A 22,392-nucleotide genomic window follows, 5' to 3' on the forward strand; every position below is an offset into this window, starting at 1 on the left:
TTGTATTAAATCTGTAAGAATTTTGGAAGTAAGGCCATTTTCACTGTATTGGTTTTCCCTACCCAAGAACAAGGACATCTTTCCATTTTCTGATATCTTCTTTGATCTCCTTTTTCAGAGTACTGTAGTTTTCAATGGAAAAATCTTTTACTTCATTGAATTGATGCTTAGGTATTTAATTTTTTAAAAATGTATTGTGAAAGATGTAAATGTATTGTGATTTAAAATGTATTGTGAAAGATACCTGATTTTTCAGGTATGTATTGTGATTTTAGTTTAATGTATTGTGATTTAAAATGTATTGTGAAAGATACCTGATTTTTCTTTCACTAAGTTTATTATTCATGTACAGGAAGGCTGTTGATTTTTTGAGTGTTGACTTTGTATCCAGCTATGCTACTGAATTTGGTTATTACACCTAGAAGTCTTTTGGTGGCATTTTTGGGGGTTTTCCATGTACGATATCACGTCATCAGCAAATAATGATAATCTAACTTCTTCCTTTCCTATCCTTACTCCTTTTATTTCTTTCTTTTATCTAATTGCTTCAGGTAATGTTTCCAGTACTGTATAATCATATATATTCATGATTATTATATCTTCCACTTAGATTGTTTCCTTTACCTTCTTTGTGTCTATTAATCAGCCTTGGCTTGAAATCCACTTTGCCTGCAAATAGAATAGCTACCCGTGCTTTTTTCTGGTTTCCTGTTGCATGGAGTATTGTTTCCATTGTTTGACTTAGAGTCTATCAGTTTCTTTTTGAATCAAATGTGTTTGTTGTATACAGCATATTGTTGGATCTTGATTCTTGATCCATTCTGCCGGTCTGTTTATTTTGATTGGTGAATTGAGACCATTTATATTGGTGGCTATAACTGATATGTATTGACTTATCCTTGTCCTATAATTTTCCTGTTGTTGGTTCTTTTTTTTCGTCCCCTATGTTTAATTATTTGCCTTGCCTTTTGGATTTATTCTGCTGGGGTTCATGAAGTTGTAGCCCTTGATATGTCTTTCTAGAATTTCCTTCAGGATATTTTGGAATGTTGGTTTGGTGGTCTTGAATTTCTTCAGGTATTCTTCGTCATGGAAAAATTTTATTTCTCCATCAATTTTAAAGATAAGTTTTGCAGTGTTATATCAGTTTGGGTTGGAGATTGGTTTTTTTTTTTTTTAGCTCTTCAAATATTTCCCTCCACGCTCTCCTTGACTAGAGGGCTGTGTTGAGAAGTCTGCTGTAACTTTGATCTTTCCTTTATAGGTGATTTTTTTTTTCTGTAACATCTTGTAATCTGTTCTTGTGTTGAATTTCTGGAATGGTGACTATTATATGCCTTGTGGTAGATTTTTTTTTGCTCATGGCTAATTGAAGTTCTGTATGCCTCATTTAACTGTACATCAAATTCTTTTTCCATGCTTATTAAGTTTTCTGCCATTACTTCTGTGAGCAGGTTTTTTATATTGTTTGACCTATCTCCTGCCATTTCATTGACTCTGGTCAATCTTACATTAATCTTCTTTGCATCATCTAGCAGCTGTTGGATTAGTTTTTTATGGTTCCTTGTATTTTTAAATCTTTCTTTTCATGGTTGCTAACTGCAATCCTGCCTTCTGTGTCTGAAATTCTGTCCTTGCATTGGCTCATTCTGCTGTGTAGACTTTCAGTGGAATTTTTCATCTCCTGGATATCTGCTTGAATCTGTTTCATAGATTTCATTTCTTTTCTATGTTGTACATCCATGTTTTCCATCAATTTCCTAAGCTCCTCTATTTTTTAAAATCTGTATCTGTTACAGAGTCACTAAATATGTCTTTCATTATGGTCACCATCTCTGTAGTTATCTGGTATACTATTTGTCATTTGAATTTTTTCTAGAACCTCATTCATCTGCTTTGCTACTTCCATTGTTACCACTTCTGAGAATCCACATGGTTGGCTTTCAGATTGATCTACCTCATTGTCTTCTGAGTTTGCCTTTAATGAGCTGGAAGTCTGGGGTTGGATCATGTTTAAATGTCTTGACATTTTCTTTTTTTCTTTTAGTTTAATTGCTGGGTTGATGCTTCTAAATTGCTTATGGCAGTTGAGTTTATTGCTAGTATTTAGAACTCTTAGGAAATGACTTCTCAGAGATGTCTTCCAGGTATAGCTGGCTTTTGGATTTTGAGCCTGTTGTAAAATAGTACCTCTTCAATTTACTGTGATGAGAAATTCTTGCCTATTTGGCTTAGCCCTTGATTCTTTGGCACTGGCCTATAGTATTGTTTATGACCCTTACACATCTCAATCTTGGGTTAGATTAGATTAGAACAATTATGTCAGCTTGGCTAAAGAAGTATAATCAGAAATAACAATAACATGAAAGAGCCTAGAAGATGACAAACTGTGAGAATTATTAATTTCTCATCTTTAACTATATGAACTATACTTGTGGTTATATAACAAAATCTGAACCAAACAGAAAATTGTATATAGTAAATATGCCCTCAGTATGGCAATTTTTCCCTCAGGGGTGAAAGTTTAAAAGAGATTAGGGGAAAATAGAGAAATAGAGAAAAAGGAGAAGGAGAAGGAGGAGAAGGAGAAGGAGAGGGGGAGGAAAGGGGGAGGGGGAAGGGGAAGGGGGAGGGCAAGAATGAGAAGGGCAAGAGATTGGAAGCAAGGCTGGAGGACCAAGGAAGATCATTTGAACTTTGTGATACTGGTAAAGAAGACAGGATAGAAAGAGAGAAGAAAGAAATGAAAAAAGTGGAACAGAACGACAAGAACAAAATAAGAAACAATACTCGCACTCATATAAAAACAAAACAAACAAGCAAGAAATAAAGAAAACAAAACAAAAACAAGAAAATAAGCAAAGAAGAAAAGAAGAAAAAAATGTCCACTTCACGGTGTGTCTCTGGTGTTACTGGTAGAGTGGGCAGACATCACCCAGATCTGTGTTGTTTAATCCCAGTGAGGCAGCCATAGATTTAGTGGTGTAGTGGATAATCCCAGCAAGCCTGTACCTTTCATCCTACTGAGATCAGGCTGGTTTCTGGCTGTGAGCTTGGAACCTGGTTTGTTCAGCCTGCAGCACTCTGTATGTCTCCTGTTGGCTTGAACTCAGCTTTCTAGGGGCTTGAACTCAGCTCCTTGACCTCCTGCCCACTTGAATGGAGTTCTGCCTCACCCTGACAGTGGGAGTTGCTAGATGGAGCGAGCCCTCAGCTACTCTGAGTTCCCAGCTCAATTGGCCCCTCTCCAAGTCTGCTACTGGCCAGTCGCCCTCTGGGAGGACATCTGAACCTGAGTAACTCAGCAGCCATTACTGCCTACTGTGTCTCCTGCTCCATTTCACTGTTGTGTTTCTCTGTGGAGGCCTCTGGTGTCACTAGTAGTTACCCATTTCCAAGATTCTTAATTTCTGGAAGATTGTCCACTTATCATTTTTTTTCTCTCATTTGATTCAAATCACAGATTCCCAGGTCAAAGATGCTTCATTTGTGTTAGTTTGCTAAGGCTGCTTTATCAGATGCCAGTCATGTAGTGGCTTAGAACAAGACAAATTTATTATCCTGTACTGTTCTAATTCAAGTCTGATGTGAGTCTTACTAGATTAAAACCACGGTGTTGGCAGGGCTGCTTCCCTCTGGAAGCTCCAGGATTAATTTGTTCCTGTGTCCTGTCCAGTCTTTTGAGGTCACCCAAACTCCTTGACTAGTGGCCATTCCCCACCTTCAAAGCCACCGATGTCACGCCAACTTCTCTGAGTCTGCCATCTCCCTGGCTGTGTCTCTTCTACTTTACCTTTCTACTTACAAGATTCCTTGTGATTGCATTGGACCCACCTGGATAATTTGAGATAATGCAGATTTCATTGATAGCAGAGCTTTTCCAGATGAGGCTGGAAAAGGAGATAGACAACAGTGAGGACCTTTATCCTGGAGCCAGTGGGAAGCCAAATGTGGAGTGATACAATCTGCTGTACACTTTAAAATGACCAGGCCACAGGAAGCCAGGGATGCCCAGGTCTTGCAACACATGCATATGGGAGGCCTTCCTCTAGCTGTCCGCTGCGGGTGGACCTCCTGCTTGATCTCTATGCTTCTGCAGCTGGGCTCCCCTGGTGTTAGGAGTATGTGTCTCCATCATCTCTTTTTGGTCTGCTTTGGTTGTCTCAGGTGTTATTTCCAGGGTTTTTCATTGTTCTTAGTAGGGAGTAGCATGAGACTGTATGTATTATGTTGGCTGTACTAGAAATGCTCATATTTTCATTACATGCTCCCAAAAGGTATAGATGTAACCTCCCACCCGGATGTTAGCCTCTTATTTAATTCTTAGTTCCACTTCTTTTTCACATGCATATCTAAAGTCTTGATACAGACAATATAGGAGATGCTCTTTCTCTTTAAGTAAATTCTAGTTACATACAGAATTATAAAAAACCTGTGACTTAGAAAATGGGAGATTTGCTCATATATGGTGTTTTAGTTTCATGTTATCTTTTCCATTTCCCTTCAATTAGAACTCTGCCAGCTTCTCTAACATATTGTGGTCTGTTACCTGCCCCTCTGTAGGACAGGGAAATGTTAAGGTGACCCATGCTCTACCCCTTGGCCAGAGTTAAATGCCTACTAAAGACATCCAACAGCACAGAGGCAACTGCCTAACACTGCAGGTACCAGGGATAATACATCTTTGAAGAAAACAGTCTTATTAGTAGGTAGCAGGCTTTTCAATACAGATAAATAAGAGGTGGCCAAGCAGAGCATTCCTTTTGAAAGTGCTGGTTTGAGGTTATTATCTGTTCTCCAAAATGAACTTGAGTAGGAATTAAGCTCCTCTGTCTTCTTTTTAAAGTTGTTGTAGGCTTAGAGTTGATTTTAAGTAAATTTCATTAGATCCCATTAATGTCAATCAAACCTTAAATTAAAAAATAATTTTTAGAAGTTGGGAAATAATTGGATAAAAAAAGTCACCACAGAGAATTTTAAATGACTGTGGGTTTGTATTCATGTTAAAAGCAAAATCTTGAAAACAGTGACTCCCCTAACCTCCCTCTGATTTTTTGCCTAATTACCAAATATATCCACTTTGCTAGAATTGCTTTTAAGGAAATAGTCTTCAGTAAAGAAACAGCTTGGATGGAATGTTTAAATGAAATTCAACCTGTGATAAGATTTGATTCCATAGTGTCCTTCAATCGCTTTTACGTAGGACCTGTTTTTTTCTTTGGATCTAGGAAACCCTTTTAATGTGGACACTCAAGGCCTCGGCAGTGTAGGGCTTGCCCAGGAGTTGTATAGGGAGATGAGTGGGTCACACGCCCACCTCTAGCCCTGGGAGTGGATACAGGGTGATGAGGGCTCCCCCAATCAGTCCAAAAGGAGTGCCAGAAGAGTGGCCAGGTGGGGACCAAAGGATCAGACTTTGTGAAGGTATCTGAGCCAGGAGGTGAGTGCCTTGGCCAGAGCCTGGACCAGGGAAGTAGTGGTGTGGCCTGACCAGGGACGGTCATATCCCAGTGGGTGGCGTCACTGGGGCTTCTCAGAGCTTCTACCGAACCCTGGTGCTTGCTTGTTAGTTGGACTCCAGTGTAGAGGTCATTCATCCTTTATAGCTGGTGCAGTCAGGGGTTGATCAGGTCCAACATGGAGTATTCTGCTTTGCCAAAGCCACCATGCTCACCTTCCATGCCTGCCTCCCCTGTCATGCCGGGGTTCCTGTTGGGACGCATCGTGCTGCTCAAGCGCTCTGAGGGCCTTGCAGCTGTGGATCACAGTGACTGTCATGCCAAAAGGTTGCACAGGCAAGAGGTGGAGGCAGAGAATGAAACACAGGGAAGGGTCACTGAGACTAATTTAAGTTCATCAAATGGAGAGAACTGTAGAGTATATGGGGAAAAAGTCCATCCTACTGTTTTCTTTTTAAACAACCTTTTATCTAAGGGAGTAATTTTCAGATTGAGGTGGGAACACCCCCATGGCGAATCTGCCTGTGGCAGTTGACATTCTTATATTTCTCAAATTAGTAATCTACTTAGAGTCCATACTGACGTCTGCGTTGTGACAGCCAGCTCAGTCTTCAGGCTGAGTCCTCATCCCAATCTGCGGTTCTTGTCTTCTGCCATTCACGTTGTACTTTGAAACTCTTTCTTGGAGTCACCTTGATTCCTCACTACTTTGGTTTCCTTGGATTTGAAACCAAAAATCAACACTACAGGCATATGTATACAAGGATAGTATGGTACCAGGCATTTTTCACATAGGGGTAATTTAGAAATTTATCAAAGAGACTCAAATGAGTCATTAGAATGACAGTGAATTTTACACATTGTTGCTTAGAACCTGTGTAGGTTTTTCATAATCTTTGTACGTGAAGCATGACACTTTTCCCCACTGAGCTTTTATCACAAGGTAAAGTGGTTGTAGTAGAATTTAGTGATAAGTATAATGAGTAGAAATGTCAGTTCCGTGACTTTGTATTGGTGAATTGTTGGACCAAGTGAAAAACATCTTTCTAAATGCATCATTGAAAGGCAATAAAAGTTGTTCCTTCAAAAATTGAGTTGCTTAACTTATTTGTTTTAAGGAAGATCTTGTTCTTCTTTTTTATATTGATAAGATGTAGTTAATGAAAATGTTTATTTTCATGAATTATCACTCTTCTAAAAGTCTTGGGAATATGTTCATATTTATTTATTCTGCAGCATGGCATGCAGCTGTACCAGAATTATATGCATCCCTATCAAGGTAGAAGTGGCTGCAGTTCTCAGAGTGTATCACCTATGGTAAGGACTACATTTTGGCACCTATATTTTACATTTAGATTATATTAATTTCCTATTATATTATTCTTATATATTATAATACATTTATTGTTTCCTTTTGGTCAAATAAAATAAAATAGGTTGAATAATGTTGTATTGAATTTGGATTTTATCTATTATTGAGCCTATGTGATAAAAGTCATAGTAGTGTATGTGAAGTATTGAATTAATATAGAGAGTATTTTATGTTAATGAATTTTTTTTTCCATTTTAGAAAGAATTACATGAGTGATCCTGTGTCATTACATCATTTGAGGTTTAAATCTTTTTTGTTGTTTTTTCCAATACTGGGGATTGAATTCAGGGCCTCACGCATGCCCTGCAAGTACTCTTCTGATAAGCTACATCAGCAACAAGGATTAGATGTTAATAATATACTTCACAGAACATTTTTCATGAAATTATAGATTATGTTTTCTTAATTATTATTTTTGTCATTTGGCTTATTTATTTATTTAGATAGGGTCTGTCTATGTAGTCCAGGCTGGTCCTGAAGTTGCTGTGTAGCTAAGGGAGATCCTTGAACTTGTGGTAATCTTCCTGTCTCAGCTTGCAGAGTACTGAATTACAGGCATGCACCACCACACCTGGCTTATTTGTTTTAATATTGATTTTGGGATTGCCACAACATATAATGAAGATGCCAGTGACTTAGAATTTTAAAACATGGATTTAACAACATTTGAGCTCTTTCCCAGTTTCATAACAGTAATTCTTTTTTAAGTTCTAGGTCCTTAAAAAGCAGACAGACAGCTTTCCAGGAAACCCAAAAACTACAAACTGTAATATAGGTCACACATTATATTAACTCTAGCGCTGCTTCTCAGATTTTTACAAAGTGTAACTTGGATATCTATTTGCAGACACATGAAGGCACATTTTTACTTTCTTTAGGTCCTAATTTTAATTTCCTGTGCATTAACACAAGAAATTTCTGTCTGAATTTAAGTTTATGTTCTACTATTTTTGATATACTCTTTAATATTGAGTGTATTAGAAATTCATATGTATGTGCCTATGTTACAAATTAGTTACTGTGCATTTTTGAAACCTACGTTTCCACTTAGGTTTAAAATATGCTCTTCATGGCGGTGACCAAGGAAGGTGCATTTACCCCACAAGTAATGCAGCAGGTGAAACGCTCAGTTCTGAGAATGAGGCATGAAATGATGTTGATTATGAAGCCTGACAGACTAGGTAGAAGAAGAACTCCAGTGCTTTTGTTATGTTGCCTTAAATTATGCAAGAATAACTTTTCATCTTTGTGTCATATTACTCTTAAGCCCTAAAATAAGAACCTAAGAATGTAATGAATTTTCATAAAAGCAATCACTTTAAGGTGAATATTTTCACCGTTTGTAAGCTTATTCTTATCTTTCAATCCATATATATGTAAAAAGAATAATGAATTTTATTACCTTAATCCTGTCCTAAATCCTTCCGATTTCTTTTAGAGTCTGAAGTTATTAGGATGAACATGTTAACAGCAGCCGAACATTTGGAGGCAATTATTATTTAGTGTTCTTTTAACCATTGAAAAAACTGTTATAAACAAATATTTTCTATTCTCATCACTGTCATTAGCATACAAATATAATGTTACTCACAGTTTTCCATTGAAAGTGGTCCTGCTGTTGATAAAGGTATATAAGTGTGGCTTTATTTGTCCAGTACCACATATGGGAAGATGCACTGTCTGAGTAGGGATCATGTGAAGAAGAGATTTAGTGCCTGTGTGGTAAGGACCTGCTCTGCAGTTGTTATGATCAGAGAGTACCACTGGGCATTTTTATCTATAGTATTCTTAACACGTTCACAACAGGGCTTTAACTTGTATGTCTTGCTGCCAGGCAGCTCTGAACTACCAGTAGTACATGCATTACTATCCCATTGGGCACCATGGGACAGTCCTGTCATACAGCACAAGACATATGATGTCTTTAACTCTTTCAGGAAAATACCCAGAAGGGGAACAGTTGGGTCAAATGGAATTTTTATTTTTTTGAGGTATCTCCCTACTGATTCCTATATTGCATGTGCTACTAGATTACATTCCCATCAAAACTGTAGAAGGGTCCCCTTTCTCCATACCTTCCCCAGCATTTTTTTTAAAATTTTAAATTAGTACAGGTGTGTAGTGCATGTTTACATTCCTTCTGAGAAATTTGTACATGTACACAACACATCTTAATTCTTTTTTCCATCCCCTTTTCCTTCCCTCCCTCTCCCTTCCACCCATCCCTTGAGCCTCTTCCTTTTTTTTTTTTTTTTTGTACATGTGTGCAGTATATCATGTTTATATTTCTCCTGTGGAGTTGGTACCTGTACACAACACATCCGAATTCCTTTTCTTCATGCCTCCCTCCCCCTTCCTCAGTCTCTTAATGACAGCCATCCTTTCTGGAGTAAGGTGGACTCTCAGTGCTGTTTCCATTTGCATTTATCTGATGGCCAAAAGTATGAACGCTTTTTCATGTACTTCTCTGTATTTTCTTTGCACTTGATTGCTTAGAAGTGGCTATTCATTTCACTTGCCCATTTGTTTGGTTGGGTCTGTTATTTGGGGGATCTAATTTTTTGAGTTGTTTATATATTCTAGATATTAGTCTGTTGTCCAAAGAGTAGCTAGCAAAATTTAACTTCCTATTCAGTAGGTTTTCTCTTCACTCTGTCCTCGTTTTGTGCAAAAGCATTTTATTTGGTTCTTACTGGTATTTCTGTGCAAGTGGTCATCAGTTCAGAAAGTCATTGCTTGTGCCTATGTCTTCAAGAGTTTTACCTATTATTCCTTCCAACAGATCAAGTGTTTCTATTTTAATATCTAGATATTTGATATAGTTTGATTTTATCTTAGTACAGGGTATGAAATATGGGCCTAGATTCAATGTTTTGCATGCATACAGCCAGTTTCCCCAGCACAATTTGTTAAAGAGGCTATATCTTTACCCTAGTGTATGCTTTTGGCTCCTTTGTCAAAAATCAGATGGCTAAATGATCTTGTGGATTGTATCTGCATCCTTTGTTCATTTTCAGTGATCCACATCTCTGCTTATGTGTGAGTGTCATGCTGTTTTTATGACCAGAGGTTTGCAGTATAACTTCAAATCTGGGATTGTGCTGCCTCCTGGTTTGCTCTTCTTGCCCAGGATCGCTCTTTCTATTCTAGGTCTGTTCTGGTTCCATTTAAGTTTTAGGAATTTTTTTCTAGTTTTATGGTGAATGCTGTTGGGATATTGATTGAGATTGCATTTAATTTTTATATCAGTTTTAAAAGTAAGATCATTTTGACAGTATTGATCCAATAATATACAGGAGATTATTTCAATTCTTTTGTATTTGTTTAAGCATACTTTATGGCCCAAAACGGGTCTATTCTGGGAACAGTTACATGTGCCGCAGGAAGATGTGCATTCTGTGGCTGAATGAAACACTGTCCATATCTGTTAAATCTGCGTGTTCAGTGGTGTCTTAACTTTGAAACATATGTGCAGATTTTTTGTCTGGTGGACCTAAATTGTGAGAGTAGGGTGTTGAAGTCCCCTAGTATGGTTGTATTGGTGTCTCTCTGTCCTGTAATGCTCAGTAATTTTCGTTTTATGGAATTTGGTGCACCGACATTCAGTGCATACATATTCACAGTTGTGATCACCACCTGCTGACTTGTTTGCTTTACTTGTATGTTGTAGCCATCTTTCTTTCTCCTGATCAGTTTTGACTTGAGGTCTATTTTGTTTAAAAATAGCTATTACTGCTTGCTTCTAGGCTCCAGTTACATGGAGTATCATTTTCTATCCTTTCACCTTTAGTCTCTGAGCTGCCTTTTGGATGAAGTGTGTCTCCTGTAGGCAATATATGCTTGCATATCTTTGTTTCTGATTCAATTTGACAGTCTGTGTCTTTTGGGAAGTTGAGACTGTTGACATTGAGAGTTAATACTCTAACACATTCACAATGGGGCTGTAATTCGCATGCCTTGCTGCCTGGCAGCTGTAATTTGAAATACCATTGTCTGATGTTGAATAGCTAGCCACCGGTGGTTCAAGCGGCCTGATGGGACAGTCATGTGTGTACCACCGATGGTTCAAGCCAGCAGGAATGTGTTTAGATGTTTACAGAGTTCTGTCATTGAATTATTCTCTCAGTGAGGGTAGAGGTCAAATAGTCTACTGGATTTAGTGCCAGAACTTTCGGAAACATACTTTTCTGAATACCACACACAAACAGCATACCTCTCACAACAAGGGATGGGACCTCTGTGTCCTTCCTGCCCTAAGTCCACTGCTGCCCTGAGTCAACTTCGCAGGGAGTTCTTGGCTAGCTCAGCTTCTCTTTGCAACTGACTCTGTGGCTGTTTCACAACCAGTTACTTTGGTAAGGTGACCCCAGAAACCCTGAAGTGTAGTTGTTCCATAAATTCTGATTCCCAGAGTAGCTCAGTCTCAAACAAACTCTTTCCCAAATGGCCTCCTGATTAATCCCTCCCAAATGTATGGCAAGTGCTGCAATGCGTTTCTTCTCCAACTGTAGCTTGTCATGCAGAAGAAGCCATTTGCACAGTAAAATCCTACACTGTACTTCCAGTTCACAGTCACTATGAGCTTTTCTAGGGATGGCACTGCTGGCCCCATCCCTGGGGCTGCCGACCCTCTCCGTGCTTACCTTGTGTTTCGGGAGACAGGTCCCCCACCCTGTGAGTTGGGCTCAGCCTTCCAGACTGCTTCATTTTTTTTCTTTGCATTGATTGTAGTTTTTAGTTTCCTTGTTGAGTTTTTCTAGGTTTCTGGAGTTCTTTTTTCTTTTCTCTTTGCTAAGTTATTGTTTTCCAGGTTATTGTGATTTCAGGTCTCGGAGATACTGGGATGTGCTTACTGTGCTGCTTCCCCATCTCAAGTTTTTACTGCTTATGTTTGACCTTGGGCTAGATATTCTAAACTGCAGTTTCTCCCTTGTCCTTGCCATGCTGTGGTACATAGAAGAATCCTAGATGGGACATATTGGCGCTTTTACCGTAATCATTTGGTGTGACCTTGGTCTAGTCATTGGTATCCTACACTCTAAAATAAGAACATGGTTGCATAATCTTATTATGTTGCTGCTATCCCGTGGCTCTGTATGAAGCAGATGAGAGATAGTATCTTAGGAAATTCTGCGACTTCTTGTTAATTACTAAGCTGCAAGTTTATCCTTTACGTGAGATGACAGAGTGTGTGACTGCTAGTTGCCATGTAGCTAAATTGTCTGGAAAACATTTTACATGCAAACCTGACTACAGTGGAGTGGATGGATCTGATCGCAAAGCATGATTGGGATAATCCATGGTTTACTCAGGCCTCGTCTTTCTTAGAAAGCCATGCCATTAAAATCATAGACCATTTTCTTAAGGTCTAAGAACAAAAAGCCCGAAACTGGGACAAATATTTGAGAAGTAAACCCAATTCTGAGTGTTTTCAACATGGCTTTCTTATGTGAAGGGAATTAAGCTGAAAATGACCTTTTCAGTTTGTCATATTCTGCTTTACCTTCTTTTCTTTGTCCACCAAAGATAAACTATTAATTTTTCATCTACCACCTGCCATTCAGTGAAAAACATTTGCTATATTCCATGTTTCCCCTTAGTGTAGTTAATGCAGCAGATGATAAGTTCTTATTTATCTTCTAGTCTCCCTACATTTGTCAGGTAATTATGGAACATGGGTTCTTGTTTTCACATTATGGCCTGCTGCTGTGTTTACTTTTTCTAACAGTACTTTTATGTTATCTGGAGCTTGAGATTGCAGAACCAATCTAAGCATGTGAAGGAAGAGATATTTATAAGGATGAAGCTATCATTAAGATCGAGGCTACTCTGCCTTGGGCAGGTGGACACCTCTCATTAAAGTTGGCAAAGCAAAAGTATATCCAAGTGGTCCACAGCCCAGCACAGAAGACCAGGGGTGAGAAGGGCAAACTAAGGTGTGACAACAAATAGAGATTACTGAGACAGCATCTGCCTGGAAAGAGCAGCTGTCAATTATAAAGGGCCCTGTACCAAATGGAAGATTGCATGCCGGATCTCTAGAAATATAGATGAACCACAATAAAACTGTGGATCACTATCACATGGTTTGATGAGAAATAACAGATGCTAAGAAAGTGGGGTGTGTGATGCAAGGATAAAGAAATGCTAAATATTTTCTTGTGGGTAAGGTATTGTTTGAAGCCCATATTTCACTAGTCTCTTCAAGCAAGTGAGGCATGGCTGAATCCACATTGAGGGACAGAAATAAAACTGTGAAAGCCGTGACCTCTCAGATGCAAGGTGGCTTATCCACCTTACCATTATAATTCCACTGCTGGTTTTGCTGTTCTATTCATAGATGGAGAATAACAAATATTTTCCATTTAACTTTTTTTCTTTTGGAGAAATTTAACTCATCTTCCTATTGAGTAAAAGCAGTATTCTGCTTCTGCTTTTGGTTTTCTGTTAATTAATGGAGAATGTTAGATATTTTTCATTTAAAAAATTTGGGGGAGAAATTTTAACTTCTTGACAGTTGCCTCTTTTCTTTAGGATTTGTGACTTCTTGTGGGATGTCATGATTTTTAGAAAATGGCTGTTAGACAGAACCTCGACAAAATAAAAATAAAATCCAAATGTTGGGTATTTTACTTTCACTTTGCAGAATATGCTTATAAGAAGTAATTAGCAGCCAGGTGTGATAGCTCATGACTGTAAACCCAACACCCTGGGAGGCTGAAGCAGGAGGTCCACAAGTTCAAGTTTAACAATTAAGCAAGACCCTGACCCAAAATAAAAAATAAAAAAAGACTGAGAATGTAGCTTAGCAAGAAGGCTCTGTCTTCAATCCCCAGTACCAAAAGAAAGAGGAGGAAGAAAAGGAGGAGCAGAAGAAGGAAAGGGAGGAGGAATATGAATTAGCAAAAACAAAGGGTGTAGCACTTGCTTAGATTTTGCTTGTGTAGAGATGTCTTCTTTGTGTATCAGTTGTCATTCAGATTTAATTTTTCAGCTCTCCTTTGACTCTGTGTCTTATCACTACATGAAAGAAAAAGTGTTCATACATGAAATCATAGAAATTTTAATGTTGAATTCTCCTAATTACTACTCCACTAAATTTCATTTCCTAAGTAATATAAAAGTTGATGTTACAGACTTTTAAAAAATGTGTTCTAGTTTGCTCCGTTATAAAACATAAGTACTGTTTCTAAGGAGGTATGTGTCTCTCTAAGAACTTTTGTGGATCTTGACTCTCATGAAATAGCTGCTTTATAAGTAGGTGGATTCGATATTTAATATATAATTGATGAATCTGAAGTAAGACATCCTTTTAACCATAGAAAATGTTATTTCTTTCTCAGTGAGAGTTTAACTATTTTACCCAAGAGTATGAAAAGAAAGGTTTGTTTCAGGAAAAACACATGCTTTCTTTCAAAGTTTTTCATGTTTTTATTCAGCACTTAATCCAATTATCTTAACAAATAACCATATGAACTAAAGTATTTTTTATTATCATTTAATCTTGAATGTGTATTTCAACTTCTTAAATCTCTCGATAGCCACTTTTGGATTCCCAGTCTAGAGTGAAAACATATGCCGCACAGCACTGAGAGATAACTTGCAGTGATATTATCATGGTTCAAACTGATGTGCATCTTCTTTTCTAGAGGAGTATATCAGAGAATTCCCTGGTAGCGATGGACTTCTCGGGTCAGAAAAGCAGAGTGATAGAGAACCCCACTGAAGCCCTTTCAGTTGCTGTTGAAGAAGGACTCGCTTGGAGGGTATTAATACTGTCACTTTCTTTAAAAATGTTTATGAATTCAGTGTGTTTTACCCAAAAAGTTGAGATGTGTTTTCCCCTTTCTTGCTCAGAAGAAAGGATGTTTACGCCTGGGCATTCACGGTAGCCCCACAGCCTCCTCACAGAGCTCTGCCACAAACATGGGTATGTCTGCTCGTAGCCCTTGCGGCGGAGTTGGCGGGCAGGTAGATGTGTCTTAGCGGCAGTCACCAAGTGCATCAGGTGCGAAGTCCATGCAGGGAAATTGTGATCATTTCAAACAAAACTGTCTTTGTTGATCTTATTTCCTCAGCTATCCATCGGTCTCAGCCGTGGTTTCACCACAGAATTTCTAGAGATGAGGCTCAGAGGCTGATTGTTCAGCAAGGACTCGTAGATGGGTGAGTTTGATATTTTTGGTTTGGAGTGGCAGTGATTTGGATTTCTCCTATAGACAGTCATTAGTCAGCATACTAAGCATGTTTAGTTTTGGCTTCTCATACAGTAGTAGCTTTGTTCTGTAATGGTGGTTCTCATGTCATATCAGTATCTGTACAATATGTGGTACACGATGTGTGCTTAGTATTTCTGTGTAAATTTTTTTCTAACGAATGTGCAATAATATCCATTATGTGCCAAGTCTAGCATCTTGGATATTCATGAAGGAAAAAAAAAACTAGTTGGGGTATTAACTGTGTAGTTTGAATGTATAATTAATATGATTCAAAAATGAGATTTGTGTCATGATGTTATATATATTGTACTTTGTAAGGTGTAAGGCAGGGTGTATTATGTCACTCCTTTTTCTTATATATTTTAAATGCGTGTTTACTTTTTTCCCTTTATGTCCCGTTTGCTTTTTCTCTAAATTTAAACAGCTAAAAATAATATAAGCTTATGAAAAGAGTACTGTTTGGTAACTTTTTCTATTATCTTTTAATGAGAGATCACAGAGTACACAGAGAATTATAAAATGTATTATGAAAGAGTTAGCATCCAAAGGGTTTTCCTCTTCAGTTACTCCATTATTAGCCTGCGTTTATAACACTCGCTGAATTCCCTTCCCAAGTGGAGTACAAATAAGAGATTGTATTGAGGTTTGGATGAGAAATTACACAGTTTCAACTTAAACAAGTGGGGATGGGCTCTTTTATGTTTAAAGCTTGGCTTTAAATGATGTCAAGGATTTGAGCTGATTTAATGTTGATATTTAGATAAAAAATTTGTCTTCACAAAGATGATTATTAATAGTGAGTTAGCATTCCACTGACTCTGAGATTTTATATGCATGGATAATAGTCTTTTGGGATATAAATTTGAGTAATCAGAGGAAATACAGTCTCATGAGTCTAAGAAAAATATAAGTCACAGAAAATTATTTAAATGTTTTGGAGTATCACAGTTTCCTTTACTTCTGACCTCAGTATTTGTAGACAGAGTGAAATACTTGTATGAAGAGTGACGACCTCTTTATTTTTTCTGTATTTCTTTGGGAAGATGTGATGGTGACAAGTGGTCCACTAGGTGGTAGTGGAGATCTTCTTGGGAAGGGAAAAAATTAACAGCTTAGTTTTGCCAGTGAAACACCCTTTTGTCCCTTCACCCAGTGATACAGCGTCGGAATCTCACACAACACAAACGAAGTGGATAATCTCCTCAGACATCTGTAGAGCCTCATATGTAGCTGCCTCTGCCCAGGCACAGTGAGATTTGTATTGGAGTCACCAGTGGGAACTATTTACACAGTGTGTTTGCCAGTAATTTATACAAAACTGGTTTTTCCATTGTGGTGCCAATAAATAAGAATCCATAGCTGGCAGCCTTTCTTCGTTTGGCCATTAGACCAAGTGTTATTTTTCTAGCCTGATGTTAGAGAAACTTTTCTGCTGTGTTCTTCAAGGTTAAAGTGTATGTTTTGGGGTGCTTCTTTTACTTAAAGCATTTTGCTTACATTTCTTAAGTAATTTTTATATTATTTTTATAATATATTCATCTCTTACTTTCTGTTGTATATATAATCATAGAAACAAGAATCAAAAGAAGAAAGTGGAGCTCAGTGTAGAAGTAGGGGGTAAAAAAATTATTTCATTCTAAGTAATTATCTCTTTTGAGGGGGGTCTCCATGACACATAGTTAACATATAACATACTAGTGCATTATTCTTTGTGATAAAGAGTTACATGATAATATCCAATTTCCCAATGGAAAAAGAAAGTAGTACTAATTATCGATGCCAACATAATGTTATATTGATTATTGCAAACAAACAGTAGAGAAATAGGCTATATATTTATCCTATTAAAATTACATTAGCACTGATGATAGTTTTATAGCATAAGATTTTGTTACAACGTATTGTTGTCAAGTGTATAATCTTGCTGGTACACTGAATATAGAGCAAAGGAATCCCTAGCTACCACATTTATGAATACACTTCTTGGATTTGTTACACGCTATCTATGAAATCCATAAGTAAATGTAGAAACATATTGAAATTCCTTCTCTCTCTTTAGAGTTTTCTTGGTCCGGGATAGTCAGAGTAACCCCAAAACTTTCGTACTGTCAATGAGTCATGGACAAAAAATAAAGCACTTTCAAATTATACCAGTAAGTAATTTGTAATTTCACATTCATATATTAGAAATGATCTTAATGCGTATGCTTTTGGAAACTTAGATTTTTCTTTTGTTCTTTTTATTGAATATAATTTGGGAGCTTGTGCTTTGACTAGAGTTAAGTTTGGCAGAAATGGTTTTAGGAACCTGAATTAATATAAGAAATACAGGAATTGTAAAAATTAAATTTCCCTTTTTCTATGAAATATGATTTAGCAATACCATATAGACCTTATGCCACCTATTGTTAAAAGGCCACTAAAGAATCTCCTGAATTCTCCTAACAGTTCTTTAAAAAAAATCTTATTTTTAAAGCTCTTTCTCCTCTCTTTTCTCAAAAACAAGTTTTTTGATGTTGCTTTGCTGGTTTGTTTTTAATCATAATGGATAGCCACTGAGGAGCCGTGGAGATGGTGGACATTTAAATCATTCTGAGAACATTTTTAGAATTTCTGTGATTTCTACTTCTGGGTAACACAGTTTGCTTTCCGTTGCTTCTGCTGTGTGCTTCTACGTGCATGTGCATGTGTGTTTGCGTGTTCTGTATTTTGGAATCAAGTAGTGTACAATAGATTCATTCTGCTTTCAGGTGTTAGGTAAGATTGCTAAATACATAATGCTTCCTTTTAGTTGCCTCTGTGGAATTATTCCAAAGGCATATAAAGTATCCTTCCTGTTTCTTTGATTATATGATCAGTGTCTCCAAGTCTGAATTGTTTAATGCTGGAAGCCTCCCCCCACAAAAAAAAAAAAAACCCAGAAAAAAAACCCACTGGCATTCCATTAGCAAATTATATAATTGCTTTAGAACCAACTTGCTGTTGTAATTATGTGAATATTAGTTTTAATATACCAAGTGAGGCATTAAATAGACAATATTTAGAAATGGAAGTTAATTTCTGTAAGTGGGAACATTAAACTCTTTTGCTTGCTTTTATACCAAATAGTACAGATTCTCACAGTTGACTGATTCAAAATAGTTATACTATCCTAACTAAACAGAATACTGTTTCTGGGAGAATTAGAAGTATAGACACGGAAGCCACATTGTTGCTCCAAAGACCATTCTTTTAAATGCAAGTGACATTGCGAAAAAGAAGTGGGCATGCTATAGTGTTCTTTTCACTCTGCTTAGTTTTATAAACTTGTCAGTTTTGGCATATGAAGACATTGTGTATGCAATGAAATAGGAGTGTCCTTCTGGCTGACGTGCTGTCTTTACCAAGTTGTTGCTTTTCTTATTGCAGGTTGAAGATGACGGTGCAATGTTCCACACTCTGGATGATGGCCACACAAGATTCACAGATCTAATCCAGCTGGTGGAGTTCTATCAACTCAACAAGGGTGTTCTTCCGTGCAAGTTGAAACATTATTGTGCTAGGATTGCTCTTTAACCAATCCAGAAGTGACTTGCTAAACTATTGAAGAAGAAGGACTCAAGGGGAAAAAATTAAAGAGAGACAATAAATACAAATGAAAACTATGTGATGTGAAAAGAATGTATTTCACCTGCAAGTTGCAAAACAAAGTTTGTGGATGGTAAATAAGCAAAGACTTGGATTGGCATTATATTCATCATTTAAAATTTATTAGTTAAAATTAAACCTTAGGGAAAAAATGACTTTGTGTGTTCATGTGTGACTTTATATTACTACATTTTCTTCAAATATGCACACTACAAATATCTATCTGTCCGTATTTACTATAGCAGCATTAGATTCTCAAATACAAACAATGAAAAATAAATTGGTTCAAAATGATTTTTCAAAAATTATGCTGCTTTTTTAATAGAAGTATGGTAAAAACTTGAATAATAAATGAAACTACCCACAATTTGTTAATATAACTAAAAACTATTTTCAATTCTATGTTTTCTGGGTATAGTATAACAATAAAATCAAATCGTATTTTTGAGGTAGCAGCTTAAAATTATTTTGCCATAAATTGATTTTTTTCTGGATTAACTTTCATTATGGTATGGGTTACTAATTAGACTATAAAATCTATACTAGTACTGTAATAATTAATGGTACATTGTTCCTTGAATGTTTAAAATTTTATTTAATGATTGGCTAGAAATATCTTTTTAAGAAGATGATCAAAGTATAGAAAAGATTCAAATAATTTGTACACGTTTCATGACATATAGTAATTCAGATCCTTTTGCTGGTAGATCATTAGCCTAGTCAAACTAGGTGACGTCAAAGATTAGAAATCTATATATCCTACTAGGTAAATCCTTACTCTTCTCTATCTTTATCCTCTTTTAGCTTCTTATCATAGCAGCATGAATATGGAAGCCAAAGATTTTGATGACTTGAGACACCGAGACTCTTTTGAGGTTCTCTTACCTTCTCTCTAACACGGTCCGGGAAGTGTTTTTATTTTTATTCTCTGTTCCCATTTTTATTGAAGATCATTGTTCTAAACAAAAGGAAAAGAAACAAAACATGAACTGAACATTTCCATCTTATAAAATATTGCCTATCGGCTGTAACTGACCTTTATAACAACACTGTAGGATAGCCAGATTTTTTTTAAACAAAATTCAAGTATGCATACTTTAGTTTTAGATCAAAACTATACATTTTTGGTAACAAAATGTGAAAAATACTCCTGAAGTGCTATTAAAATTATCACTTAAAATAATTATCTGTTAAATTTTAAAATATTCAATTTACTTTTACACTGTAAACATTTTTTCTAAAGTACTGCAAGTTAAAACATTAATCTAATGTTACAACATCCTGGTTTGATTTGAACAAAAGCTTGGAAGACAGGATTTCTAAGCGGAACAGTGGGAAGTAAACATCCTTGCCCCTTTCAACCTTTCAGAATGGACCTGAGTATTTCAGATTTATTTCCAATTTATAAAAACACCTTGTGTTTTGAATTGGATTGCATTTACTCATTTCATACCCAGTTCAACTAGGTAATGTCATAAAATATTAAACTCTGATAAATACTAAACTCTGATAAATTGACCAGTTCTTGCTTACCTTTATGTGTCTGTGACTTCATTCATAACCTAAAGTTATATTTGGGGAACCAGATATTATATGTAATTGTTTTCATTGCTCTTAAGTCATAGGTCAAGGAAAATTATTGCAGAAAGATGGATGAAATCATTTTTTTGATTCCTTCTGAAAATGGGTCTTGCTTGCTTCTCTCTGTGCATGTGTGGGTGAAAGAGAGAGAGAGAGAGGATATTTAATATGGATATCAAATCTGAGAATGTCAGATATTTTCATATTTACTAGAATGTTAAAATGCATTCCCTAGAAACTGAATTACCTTTGGGTTGTCTTCCATCTTGATATAGCTATGTTTGGTTATTTTGCACCATTTTAGATGCAGATGAGGATAAATTAACTGATTTTTGCTAACTATTCAAACGTTGGAGTTAGAATGCTTCACCCTCTCCAAAAGGAATGCAGTAGACCTTCTGATCCCTGGTGTTCTTTTTTTTTTTTAGATAGGGTCTCTTGAACTTACTATGTAGCCCAGGCTGTCCTAGAACTCCTGACAATCCTCCTGCCTCAGCCTTCCAAGTGTTGAAAGTACAGGCATGTTCCACCATGCCTGGTTGGTTTTTTAATTTTCTTATATTGAAGGATCAGGTAATTATTTTGAAACATCTAGAAGACCTAATCAGACAAGGTAAACATTCCTAGGAGCGCTTTAAAAGGATCATTACTTGTTTTGCGTGTATTGGAGTGTAATCTCTGCCTGATCTGAGTAGATCAGTCGGTCATCATTGTGTTAGTTCTATTGTAGGGCAGTCAGCATTAGTTAATCTGAGTCTTCTGAGGTCTGTAGCTTGTGTACACCAACAATAATAACTCCACTCATGGCAGTTGTATTCCTCAGATGCCGGATTCTTTCCTGGTCATGACTTCCCGAGGTGGAGTGACTGCCATTTGTAATGGCTACAACTTGGGTGGCCTTGCTTGCTTCACTGTTTACAAGGGCACTCTTAGTCTTTGTGTGCCTCAGATCCATTCTGCAGGCTGGTGAAGCCTACGAGCTCCTAGTCACAAAATGCCCTTAAATATGTAAAATAAAATAAATAGAATTTCAAAGCAAAATAATTGCATAGAGACATAACTGTAGAATGGAGTATATTGGTGATCCTGTGTCTTGCTGCACAGTGTCTGGCTGTTGACAGTTACCCATGTAAGTCCTCCAGTTTTCTATCTCGTATTCATGTCTTTTCAGGGATGGAATAGGTAATCCACATTGTTAATGATGCCACCAATAGTATGTAGAGAAGTTTGCATGAAATGTACAGTCACCGTACCACTTGCTGAACATTTAATTCAGCCCAACTCCATGCCTCCCTATGGTAGGATTGCATCACCCTGGCCAGTACTGGCTCCTGTGCTTTTACCATGCATGACATTTAGGGGTGCTCATAACTGGAGTACTGCTTCTGATGTCTCCAACAGCTCCTCACAGCACAGATTAGAGATTTGTATAAGAGAAAGGCCAGCTTCTGGTTGAACACTTAGTAATCACCAAAAAGCTCATTGCAGAAATTCCCCAAATGAATTTCTCACTGGCATAAATACTTGCTTTGCAGTTGGAGTATCATGTGATTAGTCTTTGCTATGCTGATATGCTTTGTAAGCATAAATAATTCACTCTTTTCTAATTTAACCTAACATAATACACAAGGTATTAGGAACTAGAGTTAAGACACTGGTTCTGGCATCATACATTTTAGATTTGGATTCTGGCCCATTCTTACCAAGTGTGTAGCCTTAGTCAAATCAGTTTCATATCTTAATGGCGGGGACCTTTATCACCACTACCACTTCACCATGGTCCTCATCACCACCATCACTTCTTAAATTGTCTTGGCAGTTGAAATAAAATCTTTCATAACAAGTGCTTAGCACATTGTGTAGAATCATATACTGTGTGTGTGTGCTTTGGGAAAATGTCTGTGTTTGTAATATTGTTTATATTAGCGATTGCATATCTAAGTCCTCCACCTCCTAGGAACAGTTGTCTTCCCACACAGTGCTCTTGTGATGGCACCTGTTGTTTGCCCTTCCTGCCAAGGGCAACATGGTGTGTTTTTATACTGTGCCTCTGCCCATCCTGGATTTGTTCCTTTCTGTAAGGCTGCTTTTAAGTAAGCAGTGATGAACACAGCAGCAGGGTCCTGCCCAGTCC

The 22,392-nt window shown here is 37.1% G+C and overlaps 1 protein-coding gene across 1 annotated transcript in view; it reads left to right on the forward strand.

The window, feature by feature from the left end:
• The window catches only part of Grb14 (growth factor receptor-bound protein 14), a gene marked incomplete at its 5' end in the record, with an annotated part of 122,796 nt that extends 102,609 nt beyond the window's left edge, over window positions 1–20,187 (forward strand). Inside the window, 6 exon segments of the mRNA XM_013518791.1 lie at window positions 6,696–6,776; window positions 14,481–14,597; window positions 14,689–14,761; window positions 14,910–14,997; window positions 17,110–17,203; window positions 18,459–20,187. Coding sequence (XP_013374245.1) covers window positions 6,696–6,776; window positions 14,481–14,597; window positions 14,689–14,761; window positions 14,910–14,997; window positions 17,110–17,203; window positions 18,459–18,605 — 600 coding nt within the window.
• Between the last annotated feature and the right edge of the window lie 2,205 nt (window positions 20,188–22,392).

This window comes from Chinchilla lanigera, unplaced genomic scaffold (genome assembly GCF_000276665.1).
Source record: "Chinchilla lanigera isolate Chin_1 unplaced genomic scaffold, ChiLan1.0 scaffold00048, whole genome shotgun sequence".
In the NCBI taxonomy this organism is placed as follows: Eukaryota; Metazoa; Chordata; class Mammalia; order Rodentia; family Chinchillidae; genus Chinchilla; species Chinchilla lanigera.